This window comes from Macaca thibetana, chromosome 10 (genome assembly GCF_024542745.1).
Source record: "Macaca thibetana thibetana isolate TM-01 chromosome 10, ASM2454274v1, whole genome shotgun sequence".
In the NCBI taxonomy this organism is placed as follows: domain Eukaryota; kingdom Metazoa; phylum Chordata; class Mammalia; order Primates; family Cercopithecidae; genus Macaca; species Macaca thibetana.
The window spans coordinates 17,327,383-17,347,930 of NC_065587.1; the positions used below are offsets into that span (position 1 = coordinate 17,327,383).

Genomic DNA, 20,548 nt, shown 5'->3' on the forward strand with positions numbered 1-20,548 from the left:
ACAGTTTTAAAAGAATAAGCATAAGCTTTAACAATACCATTACCCACTAATCTTTAATGACACATAAATGGAATATGATTTAAAGAAATATACGTACATAGGAACAATTCGATATTGGTTGCAAAAGTATATGTAATGGGATTCCATTTTTGGACCTTTATGTTTTTGCATATCCTTTTTTTCTCTAGTGGATCTATTTTATTTCTATAATAACAAAAGTTTTATTTAAAAATCTCAACATAGGATTTGCAGTAATAATTATTTCACAACTATTACTTTTCCTCTCCCTTAATTCAGATACATTTTCCTCCAGAAAACTTCACATGTCAAAATGCAAATTATATAAATCTTTAAAAGAAAACTCATTCATTTATTCAACAAATTTGTATTGGATACTTTTTGTGTGTTAGGCCCTATTTATGATGTTTAAGCAAAGAATTAATATAGCGATTTCTCTTTTTTTCCCTTTCTCCAACTCCCTCTCTGCCTTGTTCTGTCTAGTCTGAAGTTTCCTGGATCCCCAATAAACATTACTCTGGGATTTATGGTCTGATGAAGCTTGTGCTGACCAAGACTCTTCCTGCCAACCTGGAGAGAGTCATCGTCCTTGACACGGATATCACCTTTGCCACCGACATTGCAGAGCTGTGGGCTGTGTTCCACAAGTTCAAAGGTAACGGTAGCCCATTTGCTTCTTCCCGATATACTTGTAGGTATCAGCTTGCCAAGAATGGGGTTGATTCTTTAAAAAAGGTGAGGTCACCTCGAATGAGGTCGTGCTAATGCGGTGGGTAAGGAATTACAAATATGGTTCAATATGAGCTCTGCTTGGATTTGAAAAATAACAGAGTAAAACAGAAACGTGTTTATATTTCTTTAGTAAATGAAGATTTTTTAACAGATGAATATCAAATGTGTGTATTTCGTATGCAGATAGTGGAGTGTTCACATACTGGTGTCCGGACGTGCGTTCATTGTTTTCTTTTTATCCACGGATAGTCTAATTGCCAGGAAAGCCTGTGAGGTAGTAGAGTTGAGTATTGATTCCAGAGTTTTTGAAAATGTTCTTACAGCTTTTGCTTTCATTAACGTTGTGGTTTATCATTTTAAGGAGATGTATGTGTTTGGCTTTACAAGACATTCTGTCTAGTCTGGTGGGTTTCTTTATAGCTATCATTGTAACTCTCGTCACAGCCTCGAGGTATAGGAAAGTACCTAGTGGGAAATCGTGAGCTCGGTAAGTGTATTAACTGTGGCATGGATATGTGAGAGAAGTGGCAGGTTAGCACAAATCTCAGGCTGTTATTTTAATACCCCTCTCCCAGATGTCTTTTTAAAAATTATATGATTTTAAAAATTCTTCTCTATTGGATGAGTACATTGAGAAAGAAATTCGACAGTGAAATTTTTACTTTTTTTTTTTTTTTTAATTGCACACTGGCCCCTTCTGTGTTTAAAATGCCTTCTGCCATTCCTGTTAGCTCCATATGCTATGAAAGCAAGATACTACTTAATGATTTTAAATCACAGCATTTTCATAAATCACAGAATATTCCTGTTGGTTTCTGTTTCTATTCACGAACAGAGAGTGAACTTCCTTGCCTGCCCCGGTCACTCCCTGCTTCCTTCTCAGGGCGTCTGAGCTCTGGGCTAATTGAGGAAAGTCTTCACCAAATCATGGGAATGACATTGTGATCCCCGGGACTCTTTCCCTTATCGGGATCAAAATTTACTTTTCTTATTCATGTCAGTAATGACACTGGCAATGACCTCATTTAGGACACCTGTTGAAACTGAGTATGTCACAGCTCTCTAATCTTCATAGAACGTGTGGACATGTCCTTTTGTTTCATAAAGAAAGAAACGGAAGCTCAGAAGGATGCAGGCTTTTCCCAGAGTTGAGATCAGAGTGCCTGTGTCTTGGCTTCCATCCGCTGCCCTTTTCAAGTTCCCCTGTCGTGTCTGCTTTGTTTTCCTCTTTCTGATCACCGTGAACTCACGAGGGGCAGTTTTTCTATAATTACATGGTGTTTTATTCATTTCTTTATGCTGATGTTGAGTGTTCAGTGATGCATTTCTTCAGCCGGCGTTTATTGCATCCCTACTGGGTGTCAAGCACTATGGCTGGCTCTGCAAATAAGGAGATGAGTAATGAGGGCGCAGTGAGAGTTGTCACCTCTCCTAGAGGGGGTTAGAGAAGGTAGCTGGGAAGGTGTCACAGAGGAGCTCCTAATTGTGCTCTGTCTCATCGGGTGAGAATGGTGGTCGTATGCACTAGACTCCCACATTCTCCTTTGGGAATAAAGACCTTATTACCCCAGCTGCTGGGAGTAGTCCCTGCAGAAGGGGCTCCCCAGCATCGGCCCTTTTTGCAGTTGCCTTAGTTGAAGTGAGTGGCCATGCCTGTGGCCACACCCCTTCCCGGGACACCACACATCATGGAATGACTGATGGACATGAGATCCTGCAGGATCATCTGCTACACTCAGAGACTGCCTCACAGGTCGATTTTCCCCTCTGCCTAGTCCTGCTTTCCCCTTCCCTTTCATAGGTGCTGTTCTCAAGAGCTCTCTCTAATAAAGCTCTTGTATGCTGACTTCCATCTCAGAGTCTTTTTCCAAAAATACGCCGCCTGCACCATACAGTTAGAGCTATAAGTCTCCGTTCGATAAGTATAACCACCATAGTCACCAGAACAGGTCATCAGAAATTGTAGAGCTGTAGCTAGGAAATCACGTTTATCCTCTTGCAGCTTGCAATGGCTGTAGTGCTAGTGGAGCTCTGTAGCCAATAACAACATGAATTATCATGGTTATTTTAAATACGCTGATATCATCCATTCAAGGGAAGGCACCAGAGCTCTTGCTGCTCCCCTAGCTGGCCCAAGGACTTGATTTGGAGGACTCTCAGATTCAAGGCAGCTCCTGGGGCTGAGCAGGGTATATGGGCCAAGGTCGGGACAGGGACAAGGTAAATTTGAATGCAAGGAGCTGAGTTAATGGGCTGCATTTTATTTGTTCATTCTTTTGTTGGTTTATTTCTAGCATTTGGTAGGCCCCCACTGTGAAGAGGAATACATTAGAGGCTGTTGTTACCTAAAGCTGTTGAGAACACAGCACCTGCCTTCAAGGAACTCAATAACAAGGCAGAGTGCATTGCGTGTTTATCTATCACCAGCAAAGGAGTACAAAACATCAGAGGTTTTCCCATGCCCACCCTGATTTTTCTGGAAAAGTACAGAGATGAAAAGAAAATAAGTAAGCTCATCTCTTCTCCATATGTCCCTATTTTGTATCACTTTCGTATGTGTGTGATCGTTTTTCTAAACCGAACTATCAGAAGCCAGGTCATGGAATAGGAAGAAAGCTTGTTAGGCCCATAAATGTAGAATGTTCCGATCCAAGAGAGAGTGTCCTTCATAAAGGCAATCGTCGTTGACATCTTTCACTGTAAACAGTTGGAGTGATGTTGATACAATGTGGCCTGGCTAATTTTTCTCTCTGAGAACACCTGGTTGTCTGGGGCTGCAGTGGCTCTTGGTCAGATCGAGCGTAGACTAGATTCCTTTGTGGCACGCTGTGAAAGCCCCTTGTTCCTGAATTCATTACTGGGATAATTACGAAGAAGCCTTTTTAAGAACTTAGACCCATCCTCAGCCTCTACCAGAAGAAGCCTCTTAGAGATGTCCCCATCTTCCCTGAGCTCGACTTCAGCTAAGTAGCAGATACTTCCCTCCCATGTCAGTGGTTTGCACCTTTCCCCAGCCTGCATCAGCAGCTGGAAGATTTTCAGAACCACCCATTCTTAGCAGAAAGAATCAGACATACCATTATTGGCCAGGGTCAGGAGCTACCCATTCGGTCAATATTTACTGAGCTCCTTCTAGGTGCCAGATAGTTTTATAACTGTTGGGACTGTTGCAAGAATAAGACTGTTTGAAGAGCCCCTAGCTACACTGGGGTGCAAGTACCCGAGTGGCTAGCAGCCCTGTCCTAACAGAAAATTCAGGGGAGCTGGACGTGGGTATGGTATGCTTCTCACGAGATACATCTGGTGTACCTGGCAGGGGTCCCTCATATGGGAAACATATTTTTATAGGCAGATGTCCTTGTAGCTCTTGTCTGACCTGTGTTCAGTTTACACCTGTCTGACCACCAACTACTCTGCCACTGGGAACCTGACCTTGTCCTCTCCCTGGCATACCGGCGTAGGGAAAACCGGCGTGGGGCAGCCCCTGGTTCTTCAATGGAAAGTGCAAATTCAGCACCCCCTTACAATGGAAACAAGTTCAAAGACTTTTTACCTCTTCTTTTTTTTTTTTTTTTTTGATACAAAGTCTCACTCTATCACCCAGGCTGGCGTGCAGTGGCGCGATCTCGGCTCACTACAGCCTCCACCTCCTGGGTTCAAGTGATTCTTCTGCCTCAGCCTCCCGAGTAACTGGGATTACAGGTGCACGCCACCACACCTGGCTAATTTTGTGTTGTTAGTAGAGACAGGGTTTCACCATGTTGGCCAGGCTGGTCTTGAACTTCTGACCTCAAGTGATCCCAAAGTGCTGGGATTACAGGCGTGAGCCACTGTGCCTGGCCGATTTTTTACTTTCAAATCCTAAGCAGGGAACACGCAGTGGATCAGGAGGGCAGTCCTCCGTCCATGGTCACACGAGGCAGGAACGAAGAGTCAGGCACAGAGAGACACCTAGCTGTAGATTAAGCAAATAGGGTGTGGGTCACTGTGAATTCAAGGGCAAATGCCTGAATATTCCATTTAAAGAAAGTGGGAAAAGTTGGCCGGGCCCGGTGGCTCATGCCTGTAATTCCAGCACTTCGGGAGGTCAAGGTGGGCGGATCACCTGAGGCTGAGAATTCAAGACCAGCCTGACCAACATGGAGAAACCCCATCTCTACTAAAAATACAAAATTAGCCAGACGTGGTGGCACATGCCTGTAATCCCAGCTACTGTGGAGGCTGGGGCAGGAGAATCGCTTGAAACCAGGTGGCAGAGGTTGCGGTGAGCCGAGATCGCGCCATTGCACTCCAGCCTGGGCAACAAGAGTGAAACTCCGTCTCAAAAAAAAAAAAAAGAAAAGAGAAAGAAAGTGGGAAAAGCAAGGAGCCCAGTCTGTGTACTGATCTTCGGCCACCAGCTTGTGCCACCCCGGTGTGGTGTAGAACCAGAAACCCTGTCAAGGGTGACTGAGCCCTGTGTCAGTATACGAAAGTTAAACATATGTTCCAAATGGATACGAGGCAACAGAAAATTGTAAGAATTCACTACAAAGCAAAACCCAGTCCCTCCCCCTGTGAGTTTATGTTTGAGTGGAGGGAGACAGACAACAGAAAAATAAACAAGTAAAGTATGTAATGTGTTAGAGGTGATTGGCGCTCTGCCTTTATCCAGGGGAAGAGTGCAAGGCGCCCTAGGCACTAAGGGTAGAAAGGATGAACTTTGCAGAGTGGAGTGGCCCGTTTCAGGAACGAATGGAGGTTGGATCAGAGCAGAGGGAGCCCAAGGGCATGCTGGGGGGCTGCTAATTTCAGGTCATAGGGGCTACAAAGGTCAGGTTATGGGGACCTTATTTGTCAGGCCATGAGAAGACTTTGCCTTTCTGTTCAGTGGTTTGGGGAGCCATTGGCGGGCTTTGAGCAGAGGCGTGATTCAGTCTGATTTAATATTCTTAATGACTCACCCTAGCTGCCCTTTTGAGAATAGGATGAATAGTAAAACCTATCCTCAAAAGGTTTAGGAGGTAATCCAATCATCCAGGGGAGAGATGATTTTGGCTCAGACCCAGGTGGAGCAGTAGAGATGGTAGAAGTCATCATATTAGGGGTGCATTTTGAAGCTCGAGTCATCGGGATGTTCCATTGATTGGATAGGGGAATGAAAAAGAGTGGGCTTAAGGATGACCCCATGGTGGCTGGCTGGGTGAGATGACATCTGTGAGACACAGAAGACTGCAGGAAGGACAGGGTGTATGGGAAGATCAGGAGTTTGGTGTGAGGCTTGTGAAGTCTAAGATGCCTAACACACATCCACACGGAGCTGGTGAGGAGGCAAGTGGCTAAATGAGTGTTTGTAAAACACAGGGAAAGCTAACTACCATTTCTTAAGCACGTCTTAGGTTCTGGGCACTGAGCTAGAAGCTTTGCACACTTGAAAGTTAAATAAACTGGCGGCTCACGCCTGTAATCCCAGCACTTTGGGAGGCCGAGGCGGGCGGATCAGGAGGTCAAGAGATCGAGATCATCCTGGCTAACACAGTGAAACCCCGTCTCTACTAAAAAAATACAAAAAAAGTTAGCCGGGCATGGTGGTGGGTGCCTGTAGTCCCAGTCACTCGGGAGGCTGAGGCAGGAGAATGGCGTGAACCCGGGAGGTAGAGCTTGCAGTGAGCTGAGTTCGTGCCACTGCACTCCAGCCTGGGCAACAGAGCAAGACTCTGTCTCAAAAAAAAAAGAAGTTAAATAAACTGGGCTCAAGAGAGATTAAATTACATGCTCAGAGAGCTATTACATACCAAAATTGAACCCCAGTCCATATGGCTTTAGAGTCTGTGTTCTGTCCACTGACCCAGGAGGCTGTGCTGCACTTAGAACAGGTGTGACTGCCAAGTACCTGTCACCTTGGATCCCTGCGTGCCTTGGTTTTTACTGCAGAAAACACTGGAAATAATAAGTGATTGTCATCATTTGGGGAGGCTGTTATGAGGGCATAAATAATACATGCACATCCATAATCTGAAGCTTTTGGAAGAAGGCCGTGCTGAATATTCAAGATAGCGTTTTGATCCATAAGCACAGATGCCTCCCCTCTAAGAGTGTCTTATTGCCACAGTGTAAAATTCTGACCCTAAGCAGGTACGGTCAAACTATCCGGCATACGTGGGCACTACCTTGCTCACCCTCATGTCACCGCAGATGTGCGATACCACTGGGTATCGTTCAGGGCCTAATAGACTCTGTGTGGTTCCTTACAGCTCACATGTTTAAGCCCTTAGTCTGTGCCAGCCACTCTGTTAAGTACTTTATGGATAAACTTATTTAATCCTCACAACCCTCCCATGAAGTGATTACTGTTCATGTACCTATATTAGAGATTTGGGAGCTGATGCTTAGGGAGGCATAGTTTACCTGGAGCCTCACGTCCTAAGTCATGAAACTGAGATTTGAACCCAAACAGTCCGACTTTGAATCCAGTCCTCTTTACTCTGCACCCTTCTTTCCCTTGAAGAGGAGTAACAGAAATCATTGTCATGTGGGTGGAGTTAAGAGTATCTTTGGAGAGACCAAAGTTAGATTTGTGAAAGAACTCAAAGTGATCATATACACCAGTTTGTAGAGGGCGGGCCCAGGGTGATCCAGGCATTTAGAGAACAAAGGCAGGCAAGCAAAATTAGCATAGAAAAGTGTAGTTTTCCCAGGATTCGAGAAATAAAATCCCAGTCTCCAGAATTCTGGTCCAGCATGTGACTTCCCAGAACATCGTCTTTAAGTAGCTGGAGGTGGGATCCAAGAGCTCTACCCAGAGACTCAGCGTGTCCAGAGAATAAGTCAGGATCACCCTGATGACTCTGTCACCACAGGCACATGCAGTGGCCTGAAGGTTTGTGTCCTCGCAAAGTTCCTATGTTGAAACCTAACCCCCAGTGCAATGGCATTAAGAGTAGAGCCTTTAGGAGGTGATTAGCTCATGACAGCTGTATGAGTGGGATTAGTACCTTTGTAAAAGAGGCTTGACAGACCTTGCTCACCCCTTATATGTGAGGACACAGTAAAAGTGATACCATCAGCAGGGTGTGGTGGCTCACGCTTATAATCCCAGCACTTTGGGAGGCCGAGGGCGGTGGATCACCTGAGGTCAGGAGTTCAAGACCAGCTTGGCCAACATGGCGAAACCCCGCCTCTACTAAAAATACAAAAATTAGCTGGGCCTGGTGGTGCATGCCTGTAATCCCAGCTAGTCAGGAGGCTGAGGCAGTAGAATCGCTTGACACTGGGAGACAGCGGTTGTAGTGAGCCAAGATCACACCATTGCACTCCAGCCTGGGCAACAGAGTGAGACTGCATCTCAAAAAAACAGGGGTACCATCAATGAGGCAGAGAGTTCTCACCAGTCATCTGATCTGCTGGTGCCTTGATCTTGGACTTCCCAGCCTCTAGAACTGCAAGCAATAAATTTCTGTTTTTTATAAATTACCCAGTGTCAGATATTTTGTTATATCAGCTCAAACTGAATAAGACAGCAAGTTATCTTAGTTGATTTAGGCTCAGAGAAGGAATAGTGCTAACGGGGTCTTTGTGAGAATTGCACAAGATAATGTGCATTATTTTTCCACATTCCATTTTCTCTAAGGACTCCTGCCAGAGTGAATGGGATGATGGCGGACATCATTAATGTGTGTCTGCTCCATTAGCTCACAGTTCTGTCCACAGAACCATTGGGGCTGTAAAATAATGTAGAAAAGCTGAACACGAAGAACATTGAAGTATTACTTTTGAAAAATAATACATTTGTAGAAATTTTATGCTTATAATCAGTTGCCTCGAAGGAGTTTTTAACACTCTTTGAAGTTTCTTCAGGTCTCATCTTTCTTTGTTACCTCGCCGCCCTGCCTGTCTCATCTGAAGAAATTGGTGGAGTCAGAAGAGCTTAGCAAAGAGGAGACCAAGTTTCAAGTCCCTGCTAGTCTTCTGTATCATCAGGGTGATCTTAGGGTGGTCATTGAACCACTCCTGACCTCGCCTCTGCACCTGTGGAAAGAAAATACTGACATCTGCTCAGAGTGGTTGTGTGAAATTTGAGGAGGCGATTCAGTGATCCTGGTACCAAACAGACACTTGGGCCTTGTGTGTTTCTTTCCCCTTTCCTTCCTCCTGTCTCCTGTGGTTACATTTGATATTGTCCTGTTGGCCCCTTTTTCCTTGACTTTAAATCTTTCTCCTTTCCTGCCTTCCCTTATCTCCAAATGAAGCTCAGTGTCCCCCCGCCCTGTTAGCCCATAGGAAAGGAATCAAAGAAGACCTTACAAGACAATTCCACGACCTCATGGGATTGCCTGATTTCCCTGATTAAAGCCTTCCCTTTTTGGCTGACCCAGTGTACCCCCTTCTAGGGCTTAGCGTAGACAGATTCCCACGCATCTCACATTCACTCCTGACAGTTCCTAAACTTCAGAGACTGTTTTGCCACAGGGAAAAAAAACAAATTTTAAAAGATGAAATTCTCAAAGTCCTGTAAAATGACACCAACAGCTGGTGTCTGTAGAGGCAATGCGCTCCTATTACAGAAGGCACTGGAATTCAGCTGGGAAAGAGCGAGGCTGGGCTTGTTCTTGGTCAGCAATCACCTGGACATTTCTTTTTAATCTGTACTGGGCCTTTAGAAGTTCTCCTGGGCTGGGCACAGTGGCTCACGCCCATAATCCCAGCACTTTGGGAGGCTAAGGCGGGTGGATCACCTGAGGTCAGGAGTTCAAGACCAGGCTGGCAAGCATGGCAAAACCCTATCTCTACTAAAAATATAAAAAATTAGCCAAGCGTGGTGCCGTTCACCTGTAATTCCATTTACTTGGGAGGCTGAGGCAGGAGAATTGCTTGAACCCTGGAGGCAGAGGTTGCAGTGAGCCAAGATTGTACCACTGCATTCCAGCCTGGGTGACAGAGCGAGACTCTGTCTCAAAAAATAAATAAATAAAAAGTTCTCCTGCACTCCCAGTATTGATGAAGTTCCCTCCTCACTACCAGTTTTCATGGTTTTGTTTAGGTCTTTAAACGTCCTCTAGCCCCTAGTTGATTTTCCACTTGGAGAATTTTGATGACCTCTTCCATTATTTCCTCCTTGTACCCTCGTGCTTTCTCCGCCTCTCTTAACCAGCCTGCCTTCTACTCAGAATCAGAAACTAGCACTTTGATTTTCTTAATAGACGCTACTGGTTCTTCCATTGTACACCATCAGCCCAGATGTACACCACTGAAGTAACCCCAAGGATTTTTTCACTGGCAGAATTAGGTAAAGAGGTTTTAATTATTTTCAGATTAACTTTGAAGCAAATCTGCCTCGTCTTACTATATTCGAAAGATCATTTAACTTCTCAGAGCCTCATTATTGTTGTTGTTCTATAAAAGTGAGGGAATGATGCATTAATAACTGCCCCATAGGCTTTATTTTGGTGATTAAGTCAGATAATGGCTCTGTATTGCACAATACCTAATAAGTGATAGTTCTGTTCTTTTCTTTCTGTGTCTTAGGGGAGTTTGTTTGTTTGTTTGTTTGTGAAACAGAGTGTTACTCTGTCGCCAGGCTGGAATGCAGTGGCACGATCTCTGCTCACTGCAACCTCTGCCTCCTGGGTTCAAGTGATTCCCCTGCCTCAGCCTCCCGAGTAGCCGGGACTACAGGCGTGCACCACCACGCCTGGCTAATTTTTTGTATTTTAGTAGAAACGGGGTTTCACCATGTTGGCCAGGCTGGTCTTGATCTCCTGACCTTGTAATCTGCCCGCCTCGGCCTCCCAAAGTGCTGGATTACAGGCGTGAGCCACTGCGGCCGGCCTCTTTTTTTTTTTTTTTTTTTTTTCCTTGCACTTCAGCCTGAAATTTTGGAGAGTTCACGGAGCAGAAACTAACCCTAACCTCTACCTACCTTCCTGAGTTCCTTTCTCCCTCCTTCCCTCCCTCCCTTCCTTCCTTCCTTGCCTGATGCACCCATTCAGTCATTCATTCTTTCATTAATTTACTACATTCTGAGCCTCTTGGCCTGCCCTAGGCCCTGGGTGTAAAATATTAACAGACAGACCCAGCTCTATCCTCCTGTTGCTTATATCTATCAAATTTGTTTTATGTGTCGTGCCCTGGACCATCTCATTTAGCCTTCATAAAAAACTCTTTAAGTCTGTTGCCTGAAATCACTAACTACAAGTTAGTGGCAAAACCTGGACTGAAGCCAGGCTGATCACAGAGCCCACATTTAACCACTAGATTCTAGATACATCTGAACACATAGTTACATGCAAGTGTAGAAAGTCTCTTGAAAGGGAAAAGTCCAGGTGAGGTTGAATCACATTTTAGGGAAAGCATTGCTAGTGAGGGAAGTTGGAGGGAGTCAGGAGGGCTTCTAAAGGGAAAGAGGTGGATGCACTGGCCTCCAGTCTCACTTAGAGCAGCATATGCGAAGACCTGAGATCCAGAGAGAGAGTGGTACAGACAGAAACCAAAAGAAACATTCAGTCTACTTTTTTTTTTTTTTTTTTTTTTTTTTTTTTTTGAGATGGAGTCTCGCTCTGTCCACCCAATCTGGAGTGCAGTGGTGTGATCTCCACTTGCTGCAACCTCCACCCCCTAGGCTCAGGCGATTCTCCTGCCTCAGCCTCCCGAGTTGCTGGGATTACAGGAATGCGCCACCATACCTGGCTAATTTTTTGTATTTTTAGTAGAAATGGGGTTTCACCATGTTGGCCAGGCTGGTCTCAAACTCCTGACCTCCGTTGATCCACCTGCCTCGGCCTCCCAAAGTACTGGGATTACAAGCATGAGCCACTGCACCCAGCCCCTCAATCTACTTTTCAAATAGACCAGACAGACTTCTACCTTTGGTCCTCTGCTCTAACGTTCCCTGTACCTGGAATGCTTCTCTCCTCCAGATCATTCCCTGTCTCGCTACCATAATGCCCTTCGATTCTTTGCCCAAACCTCAGCTTCTCAGCAAGGCTTTTCCTGACTGTCCCATTGAATCCTACAGCCTGAGACACCATCCCATTTTTCTCCACGGCTCTTTCATTTTTATTTTTTTTCAAGAGGACTCATCACCTTCTCATGAGTATGTAATTACTTATCAAGAGGGCTGCTCTGCCTCACCCCACAGGCAGCACAGACCCAGGTACCAGGATACAGCTGGCTCCATCTGGTTATTGTGTGTTCTTTCTAGGGACCTCCCACAGATACCAAAATCTGCAGATGCCCGAGTCCCTGATATATAAAATAGTGCATTTGCCCATCATCTGTGGACATCCTCCTGTATGCTTTAAATCATCTCTAGATTATTTATAATTCCTAATGCAATGTAAATGCTAAGTAAATCGTTGTTAGACTGTATTGTTTAGGGAATAGTAAGAAGACAAAAAAAGTCTGTGTATATTCAGTACCGATGCAATTTTCTTTTCAAATATTTTCAGTCCAGGTTGGTTGAAGCCACAGATGCAGAACCCATGGGTGTGGTGGGCTAACTCTGCGTAAGCACCAGGAAGGCAGGAATCTTTGTTTTGTGCCTAATGTGTCCCAGCACCTAGAACAGTGCCTGACACATAGAAAGTGCCCGATAAGTATTTGTCAAATGAAACAAGTAAAGTGGATGTTTCTTGGTGAAGTGAGTGGTGGGAAATAAGGCAAGAGAGGTATGAAGGGTCTTAACTAAGTGCTGGCTTTAGGTCTTGTCCAAAGGTCATTGAAATTCAGTTCAGAAGATTTGAAAAGATCCCTTTGGCTGACGTGTGGGGATGATCTGAAGAGTGAGACAGGAAGACAGTACTTTCAAAAAGAGTTGGCAGCACGTAGGAGGCTCCAGTCTCAGCAAAAGACCATTGCGGCCCATAGCCAGATGTTAGCCTTGGAGGCAGAGCGAGGGATGCAGATTAGAGATGAATGGGGACGTAGAGTGGATAGCACTAGATGGTGAGTTCGGTTTCGGACATGCAGAGATGGGGTAAACAGGTCTAGATCTTACAAGAAGGGTCAGGGCTTGGGGTCTCTTCATTTTTTTTTCCTCAAAAAAGCTCTCTTCTGAAATAGAGCTTTTTTGGTGTTAGAATAGATGTTCTCACCAGATGTTACAGTTTCCTTTTCTGGATGGCCAGGTGAGCCCCATTGTAGAATCCAGGGGGGGCAGCCCTGTAGTGCCTCATACAATGTAAATGCCCCACAGGGAGAGCTGGGGGGTAGGGGGGTGTGGGGGAGGATTTGATGAATCTAAAACAGGGCTCATTGGATGGGGGCAGGATGAAATCAGCAAGCGCAAAGCCTGGGCAAGGTGTGATTGGCAAGCTGTGATTTGCGAGGAGGAGGAACGGAATAGATGTCGAGCAGAATTCATGAGGCAGGATCCCTGGACTCGCCCTGATTGTGTCCTGAGCTCCTCCTTGTACAGCCCACACCCAGTGAATGGCGTTCGCTGCTGCCTCCAGCTGCCGCTGCGTTGTAAAGCCAGCCGTGCCCTGGGTCCCTGGCTCTGTGCTGCTTACTGGGTGGGGCAGAGGAGCCTCTTGGATCCATCACCAGGATTCCACGGACCTCTCTATCAGTTTGGGGACTTTCTTAGATACACAGGGCTCAGACTCTCAGGGAGGTGAGCTGGAGGACACTTTGAGGCTCCTCACCAAGGGGAGGAGAGACATTTCTGGAGGTAGATGTGAGATGCTTCTTTCCCGACTCCCTTTCCCAACTCAAGTATTCACTCCAAGGGTGGAGGGACAGATGGTGTCAAGGGCCCTTCCTTGGGGTTGCTTTGCATCCTCTTGCCATCTTTGCAATGTCGGGGTGTTGGGCTCAACTCTAAACCTCTGTCTCCTGTGGGCAAGATGGGGAGAATGGTACTCCTGGGGTATTGGTGTGAGGGTAACGTGACGTGATACATAGCAAAGTCTTAGTGCTGTTCCTGACACAGTAAGCTCTTGACGGTGTTAGCTTCTGCTGTTATTAATATTAGAGCTATTTCGTTTTGTTTTGTTTTTGTGACAGGGTCTTGCTGTGTCACCCAGGCGGGAGTGCAGTCGTGGGATCATAGCTCATTACCACCTGAAATTCCTGGACTCAAGGGATTCTCCCGCCTCAGTTTCCAGAGGAGTTGGGACTGTAGGCATGTGCCACCACGTCCAGCTATTTTTTTTTTAATTTTTAATTTTTGCAGACACAGGGTCTCACTTTGTTCCCCAAACTAGTCTCAAATTCCTGGGCTCAAGCGATCCTCCCGCCTCAGCCTCCCAAAAGTGCTGGGATTACAGGCGTGAGCGGCTGTGCCCAGCTGAGTCATTTTACTGTAATCACAATAAGATGGCTGTGTACATACCTCTAAACAATTCAGGATGGGAGAGGTTCTTAATATCGGAGGAGACAATACTAGCCCTTGGAGTAAACACATTTCCCAAAATAATCTCTATCAAGATGGAGAAAAAAGCCTGAGAAATGGTTACGGAAAAGCATAGGAGTTGGGGATTTGCTCCTAGTTGGAAAGAGCTGGCCGTGGGTCCCAATGGGGAAAGTACGGGCTGTAGAGTGGGATGATTCCGAGACCTGGGTTTGAGGCCCCACTCTTCCGTGCACTTTACAATTCAGCTTCTCATTCTCAATGGGAATATTATGTTAGGAGCAAAATAGTATTTGGCAAGTATTTTGCCATATTATCTCAGTTCTGAGATACAGGACTTTGCACATTTTCCCATGTCCGAAATTGAGATGTCACTTACCAAAGCAACTCGACAGATGGTCTTTTTCTCCTGGCAAATGTTTTCATATGTCGTACAATCAGCAGCCTCTTAGAATCCAGAAAATACGTTCTGATTATTTTTATTAGCAATATCTCTGTAGCTTTTCTTTTTATCTTTGAGTTGTACAGGGGAGAAGGAGGGCGAGTAGGACCATAGACTAAAGAAGAAAGAGCGGAGTCAGTCAAAGAGAAGATTTGGGGGTCTAAGCAGACTATTCCTTGATTAACTTTTATTGTTTGACCACAGGGTCCTGGAGCATCTGCACCATTGCTGTTTTTTTTTGTTTTGTTTTTTTGGTTTTTTTTTTCTTCTGTAAATATCCTGCTTGTGTCTGCCATGTTGGAATAGGTGCCATCTCTTGGTAAGCCCTCCCCTGTGGAGACTGACTGCCTGTTTCCTGGAAGCAAGTGTTTGTATAGGTTGGGGGCAAGGAGAGAGGGGAGGTCAAGGGACAGAGTTGTGGTACAGAAACATTTGGAATTTATTTGAGAATATCAGGAAGAAATATTGAAAAGCAGAACAGCATTAAATCCAGAACTCCAGGAAGCTGCTCTGCCATGATGTCTCTTCTTGCTCATTCAGACATTTATAAATATTTATTGAGCACCTACTTGTTACCAGATGCACAAATTATACTCTTTAATACTCAGTCCGTTAGAAATTCATATGACTGACTTAGCCTTCCTTGAAAAGATCTGGTATTTCTGGGAACATTTTAGCATTACACGTGATTAATGTGAATTTTTTAGCTAGATCTTTTTTTTTTTTTTTTTTTTTTTGAGACGGAGGTTTACTCTGCCGCCCAGGCTGGAGTGCAGTGGCGTGATCTTGGCTTACTGCAAGCTCCGCCTCCCGGATTCACGCCATTCTCCTGCCTTAGCCTCCTGAGTAGCTGGGACTACAGGTGCGCGCCACCACACCCACCTGATTTTTTTTGTATTTTTAGTAGAGATGGGGTTGCTAGATCACTTTTAACATCAGCAGCCTTGAGGTCAAGACATTTTGATCGCAAACACAGCTATTGTGGATGCATAGAGGGGACAGGGCTTTCCAAGGACATTCTAGACAAAGAGGCTGAGTGAGTAGGTTAGGACCTAATAAAGGCTATAAATCCCTTGAGGCAAGAAACAAATGCTTGTTGAATGAATTTGTGGAGATAAAGTCCACACCTTTAAAATCATGTGCTAAGAAAAGAAGCCAGTTTCCTTTTTCTTGTTTATTCTAGATGTATCTTGGCTGGGAATCCTACATGAAAGTTAGGGTTACTCCTACTCTATGTAAGCAACAGGCCAAATTGAATTAATAGCCACGTGAAGGCTAAACAACAACCTCATGATCATTGACAGCTCTGCCTTTTGAACAGTAATTCCGAGCCATGGGGAAGAGGGTAGCTGAAGTATTGGAATTACCGGTAGGGTCTTTTCAAATTGCACAGGTTCATGTCCACTCTCATCCCTCCACAGTGGCCTGCTCATCACCAGTGACTGGAGAATCTTTGCCTTAGTACAGGGCTTCTCCATGTTGGCACTATTGATATTTTGGGCTGTATATGTCTTTGTGTGTTTTTAACAGTTGTGCAAATGTATGGGGTACATATACAATTTTATTACATGCGTAGATTTTGTAGTGGTGAAGTCGTGGCATTTAGGGTATCTATTATACAAATAATGCACATTATACCCATTAATTTCTCATCATCCACCCCCTTCCCATCCCTTCACCCTTCTGAGTTTCCATTTTCTGTTTTTCCACTCTCTACATCCATGTGTACACATTTTTTAGCTCCCGTTTATAAATGAGAGCATGTGATATTTGACTTTCCCTGTCTGGCTTGTTTCACTTAGACAGTAACCTCCAGTTCCACCTATGTTGTTTCAGAAGACGTGATTTTATTCTTTTTTGTGGCTAAATAGTATTTCGTTGCACTGTGGTATACATCTGTATACCACATTTGCCTTATCCATTGATGGACACTTTGGTTGATTTCATGTCTTTGCTATTGTGAGTAGTGTTGTGATAAACATGAGTGCAGGTGTCTGTCTTATATAATGTTTTTTTTTTCCTTTGGTGAGATACCGAGTGGTGGGATTGCTGGATTGAATGGTAGTTCTATTCCTAGTTCTTCGAGAAATCTCCATACTGTTTTCTTCTAATTTACATTCCCACCAACAGTATATAAGAGTTCCTTTTTCTCCACATCCTCACTAATGTCTTTTATTTTTTATCTTAATAATGGCCATTCTGACTGAGTTTAAGATGATATCTCATAACTTTTTGTGGTGGAAGGGCTGTCTTTCACACTGTGGGATGTTGAGCGGTATCCCTAGCCTCTTCCCTCTATCCCATGCCCCCCGCTATGACATGCAAAAATATCTCTAGGCATTGCCAAATGTCCCCTTGGGGAAATATCTTTCCCTTTTGAGAACCACTTCCTTAATGACCCACTGTTACTGATGGAAATGTGTAGGGTCCTTGAGGAATATGTAGTGGACTTGGTGGTTTTAAGTGGTTAATAACGACTGACCCAAGAAATGAAATCTAAACCTTCCACAACTATTTTTTTTTTAATACTTTAAGTTCTCGGTTACATATGCACAACGTGCAGGTTTGTTACATATGTATACATGTGCCATGTTGGTGTGCTGCACCCATTAACTCGTCATTTACATTAGGTATTTCTCCTAATGCTATCCCTCCCCCATCCCCCCACCCCGATGGACTGAATTAAGAAAATGTGGCACATATACACTACGGAATACTATGCAGCCATAAAAAAGGATGAGTTCATGTCCTTTGTAGCGACATGGGGGAAGCTGGAAACTATTACTCTGGGCAAACTATTGCAAGGACAGAAAACCAAACACCGCATGTTCTCACTCATAGGTGGGAATTGAACAATGAAATCACTTGGACACAGGAAGAGGAACACCACAACTTCTTTTTCAGTTCATAACTCATAGTCCCTGATCTGTGTGTTCTTTGACTTGACTTCCTTAAACTCCTATTGTATGTGCTTCTGACTTCCTTCTTATTTGTAATCAACACTAGCCTCAAAAAGATGCATGAACTGTGAATTTTCACTTCCAGGGCCACAGATAGTTGAACATCTAGTAGTGAATTTCCTCTTTCAGATGATAAATAAATGCATTCGTTCCCCTAGATCTAGAAGGATACACAATACCAAGAGAAAGGGTGATTGAATTAACCAGACTCAAAAGCATTCACATCCACAGAAAGGCACGGATTCAGTTAGGACCCATTAGAATGTATGATCTTCCCTCGAAATTACAAGAGGGCAGAACTTGCAGCTCATCTGCATATCCGTGAAGAGGGAACCAGTGTATGCCATTCTATGACTATCAAGAGGACACAATCTTTTTTTCCCTCCTAAATGCATATACACAGATTATTAGAAGCATCTAATATATGGTGGAGACATACATGGCCTGTCAATGAAGAGAAATATGCTGGTCTCTTCTCTGCATCATGCACTGGGCTTGCCCATCTGGAAGGATGCAGCAGGCAGAGCTATGTATGCAGGGGCCTTACTGAGATGAATGGAGGGGCCTTTTAAAGGAACACTGTCAAGCAGAGTAGGTCCTGGTGGAAATTACCAGCGTCCCTAGAAGCAAAGGGATACTTTTTTCATTGATAACCACCTCCATCAGAAAAGGAAGGTCTGGCTTTTATTTTCTTATTTGCCTTCTGATGAATTTTAGCGACAAAGAAGGCATGATGAATTTAGGCTTCTCTTCTTTACTGCTTAGATGTCAAAAATGACCACAGGTCATATCCCATGGTAGCAAAAATTCTTATGAGATAAAACAGAAGATTTCCCAAATCCAGGCAATAATCCTCTTTTTATATTTTATTGTTGAGACGATGTATGCTACAATATAGATAATAGAGGGAGCTTGTATTAGTCTGTTCTCGCACTGCTGTAAAGAAATACCTGAGCTGGGTGCGGTGGCTCACACCTGTAATCCCAGCACTTTGGGAGACTGAGGCAGGTGGATCACTTGAGGTTGGAAGTTCGAGACCAGCTTTACCAACATGGAGAAACCCCGTCTCTCCTAAAAGTACAAAATTAGCCAGGCATGGTGACACATGCCTGCAATCCCAGCTACTCAGGAGGCTGAGGCAGAATTGCCTGAACCTGGGAAGTGGAGGTTGCAGTGAGCAGAGATTGTGCCATTGCACTCCAGCCTGGGCAACAAGAGCGAAAAGTCCATCTCAAAAAACAAAAAACAAAAAAAAAAAAGGAGCACCTGAGACCAGGTAATTAATATGAAAAGTGGTTTAATTGGCTCCCAGTTCTGCAGACTGTACAGGAAGCATGGCAGTATCTGTTTCTTGGGAGGCCTCAGGGAGCTTACAGTCACTGCAGAAGGCAGGCATCTTACACGGCAGGAGCAAAAGCAAAAGAGGGTAGGGGAAGGTGCTACACATTTTAAAAAACAGATCTGATGAGAACTCTATCACCAGAATACCAAGGGATGGTGCTAAACCATTCGTGAAGGATCCACCCCAGTGAACCATTCACTTCCCAGTAGGCCCCACCTCCAACGTTGGGGATCACAATTGAACATGAGATTTGGGTGGGGACACAGATCCAAACCATATGAATCCTTGAAGCACCTGCCTTATATTGGGAGTTGTGGGGTGACGTAGGGTTGATCGGCAGTGATAGAATTTTTATTTTCTTTTTTAAAAATAACTTTTTTTATGGCAACAGTTTTAGATTACAGAAAAATTATGAAGATAATACAGAGAGTTCTGATATACCCTACAGCCTGCTCCCCTTATTATTAATATGGTACTTTTTTTTAAAGAACTTACTTTTTATTTTTTGAGACAGAGTCTCACTCTGTCACCCAGGCTGGAGTGCAGTGGCACAATTTCAGCTCACTGCAACTTCCGCCTCCCAGATTCAAGCAGTTCTCCTGCCTCAGCCTCTTGAGTAGCTGGGATTACAGGCACATGCCACCACACCCAGCTAATTTTCTTTTCTTTCTTTTTTTTTTTTTTTTTAAGTAGAGATGGGGTTTCACCATGTTGATCAGACTGGTCTGGAACTCTTGACCTCGCGATCCACCTGCCTCAGCCTCCTAAAGCGATGGGATTACAGGTGTGAGCCATAAGAAGCCTGGTATGGTCTAGACCAGGGGTTCCCAAACCCTGAGCCCCAGACCGGTGTGGTCTGTGGCCTGTTAGGAACCAGGCGAGCAAGCATTACGGCCTGACCTTCATCTCCTGTCAGATCAGTGCTGGGATTAGATTCTCATAGCAGCTCAAACCCTGTTGTGAACTGCGCATGCGAGGAATCTGGGTTGCGTGCACCTGATGAGAATCTAGCTAATGCCTGATGATCTGATGATCTTAGGTGGAACAGTTTCATCTCCATACCATCCTGCCTTCCCCCCACCACCACCCTTCATGGAAAATTGTCTTCCATGAAACTGGTCCCTGGTGCCAAAAAGGTTGGTCTGGAACTGCTGTACATACAATTTAGGTATTCTACATACATTAACTTCTTTCATCTTCACAATAGACCCGACAATAATAGTCCTGTCCCCATTTTAGAAGAGGAAAAAAAAATGCTTAAAAGGGTTAAATAATACTCAATACTAAAATCATCTAACTGGCAAGTGGCAGAGCCAAGATTACAACCATCTCCACTATTACGGGTTGATTTACTCCACAGGTTTTGAAACACTATTCCTCATCAATCTCTAAATCAGTACTGAATTTGTAAGAATGGATAAGATGGGCTGGGCGCGGTGGCTCACGCCTGTAATCCCAGCACTTTGGGAGGCCAAGGCGGGTGGATCACCTAAGGTCAGGAGTTCAAGACCAGCCTGGCCAACGTCGTGAAACCCCATCTCTACTAAAAATGAAAAATTAGCCAGACTTGGTGGCGCGAGCCTGTAGTCCCAGCTACTTGGGAGGCTGAGGCTGAGAATTGCTTGAACATGGGAGGCAGAGGTTGCAGTGAGCCGAGATTGCACCATTGCACCCCAGCCTGGGTGACAGAGTGAGACTGTGTCTCAAAAACAATAAAAAATAAA

At 44.6% G+C, this 20,548-nt stretch overlaps 1 protein-coding gene across 4 annotated transcripts in view; it reads left to right on the forward strand.

Annotated features, from left to right (window-relative positions):
* The window catches only part of LARGE1 (LARGE xylosyl- and glucuronyltransferase 1), a 633,432-nt gene that overhangs the window by 356,689 nt on the left and 256,195 nt on the right, over positions 1-20,548 (forward strand). For all 4 annotated transcript variants that reach the window (XM_050745851.1, XM_050745855.1, XM_050745853.1 and 1 more), the window contains exon 6: positions 502-673. In XM_050745851.1, the coding sequence (XP_050601808.1) occupies positions 502-673 (172 nt within the window). The remainder of the gene's footprint in view (positions 1-501; positions 674-20,548) is intronic.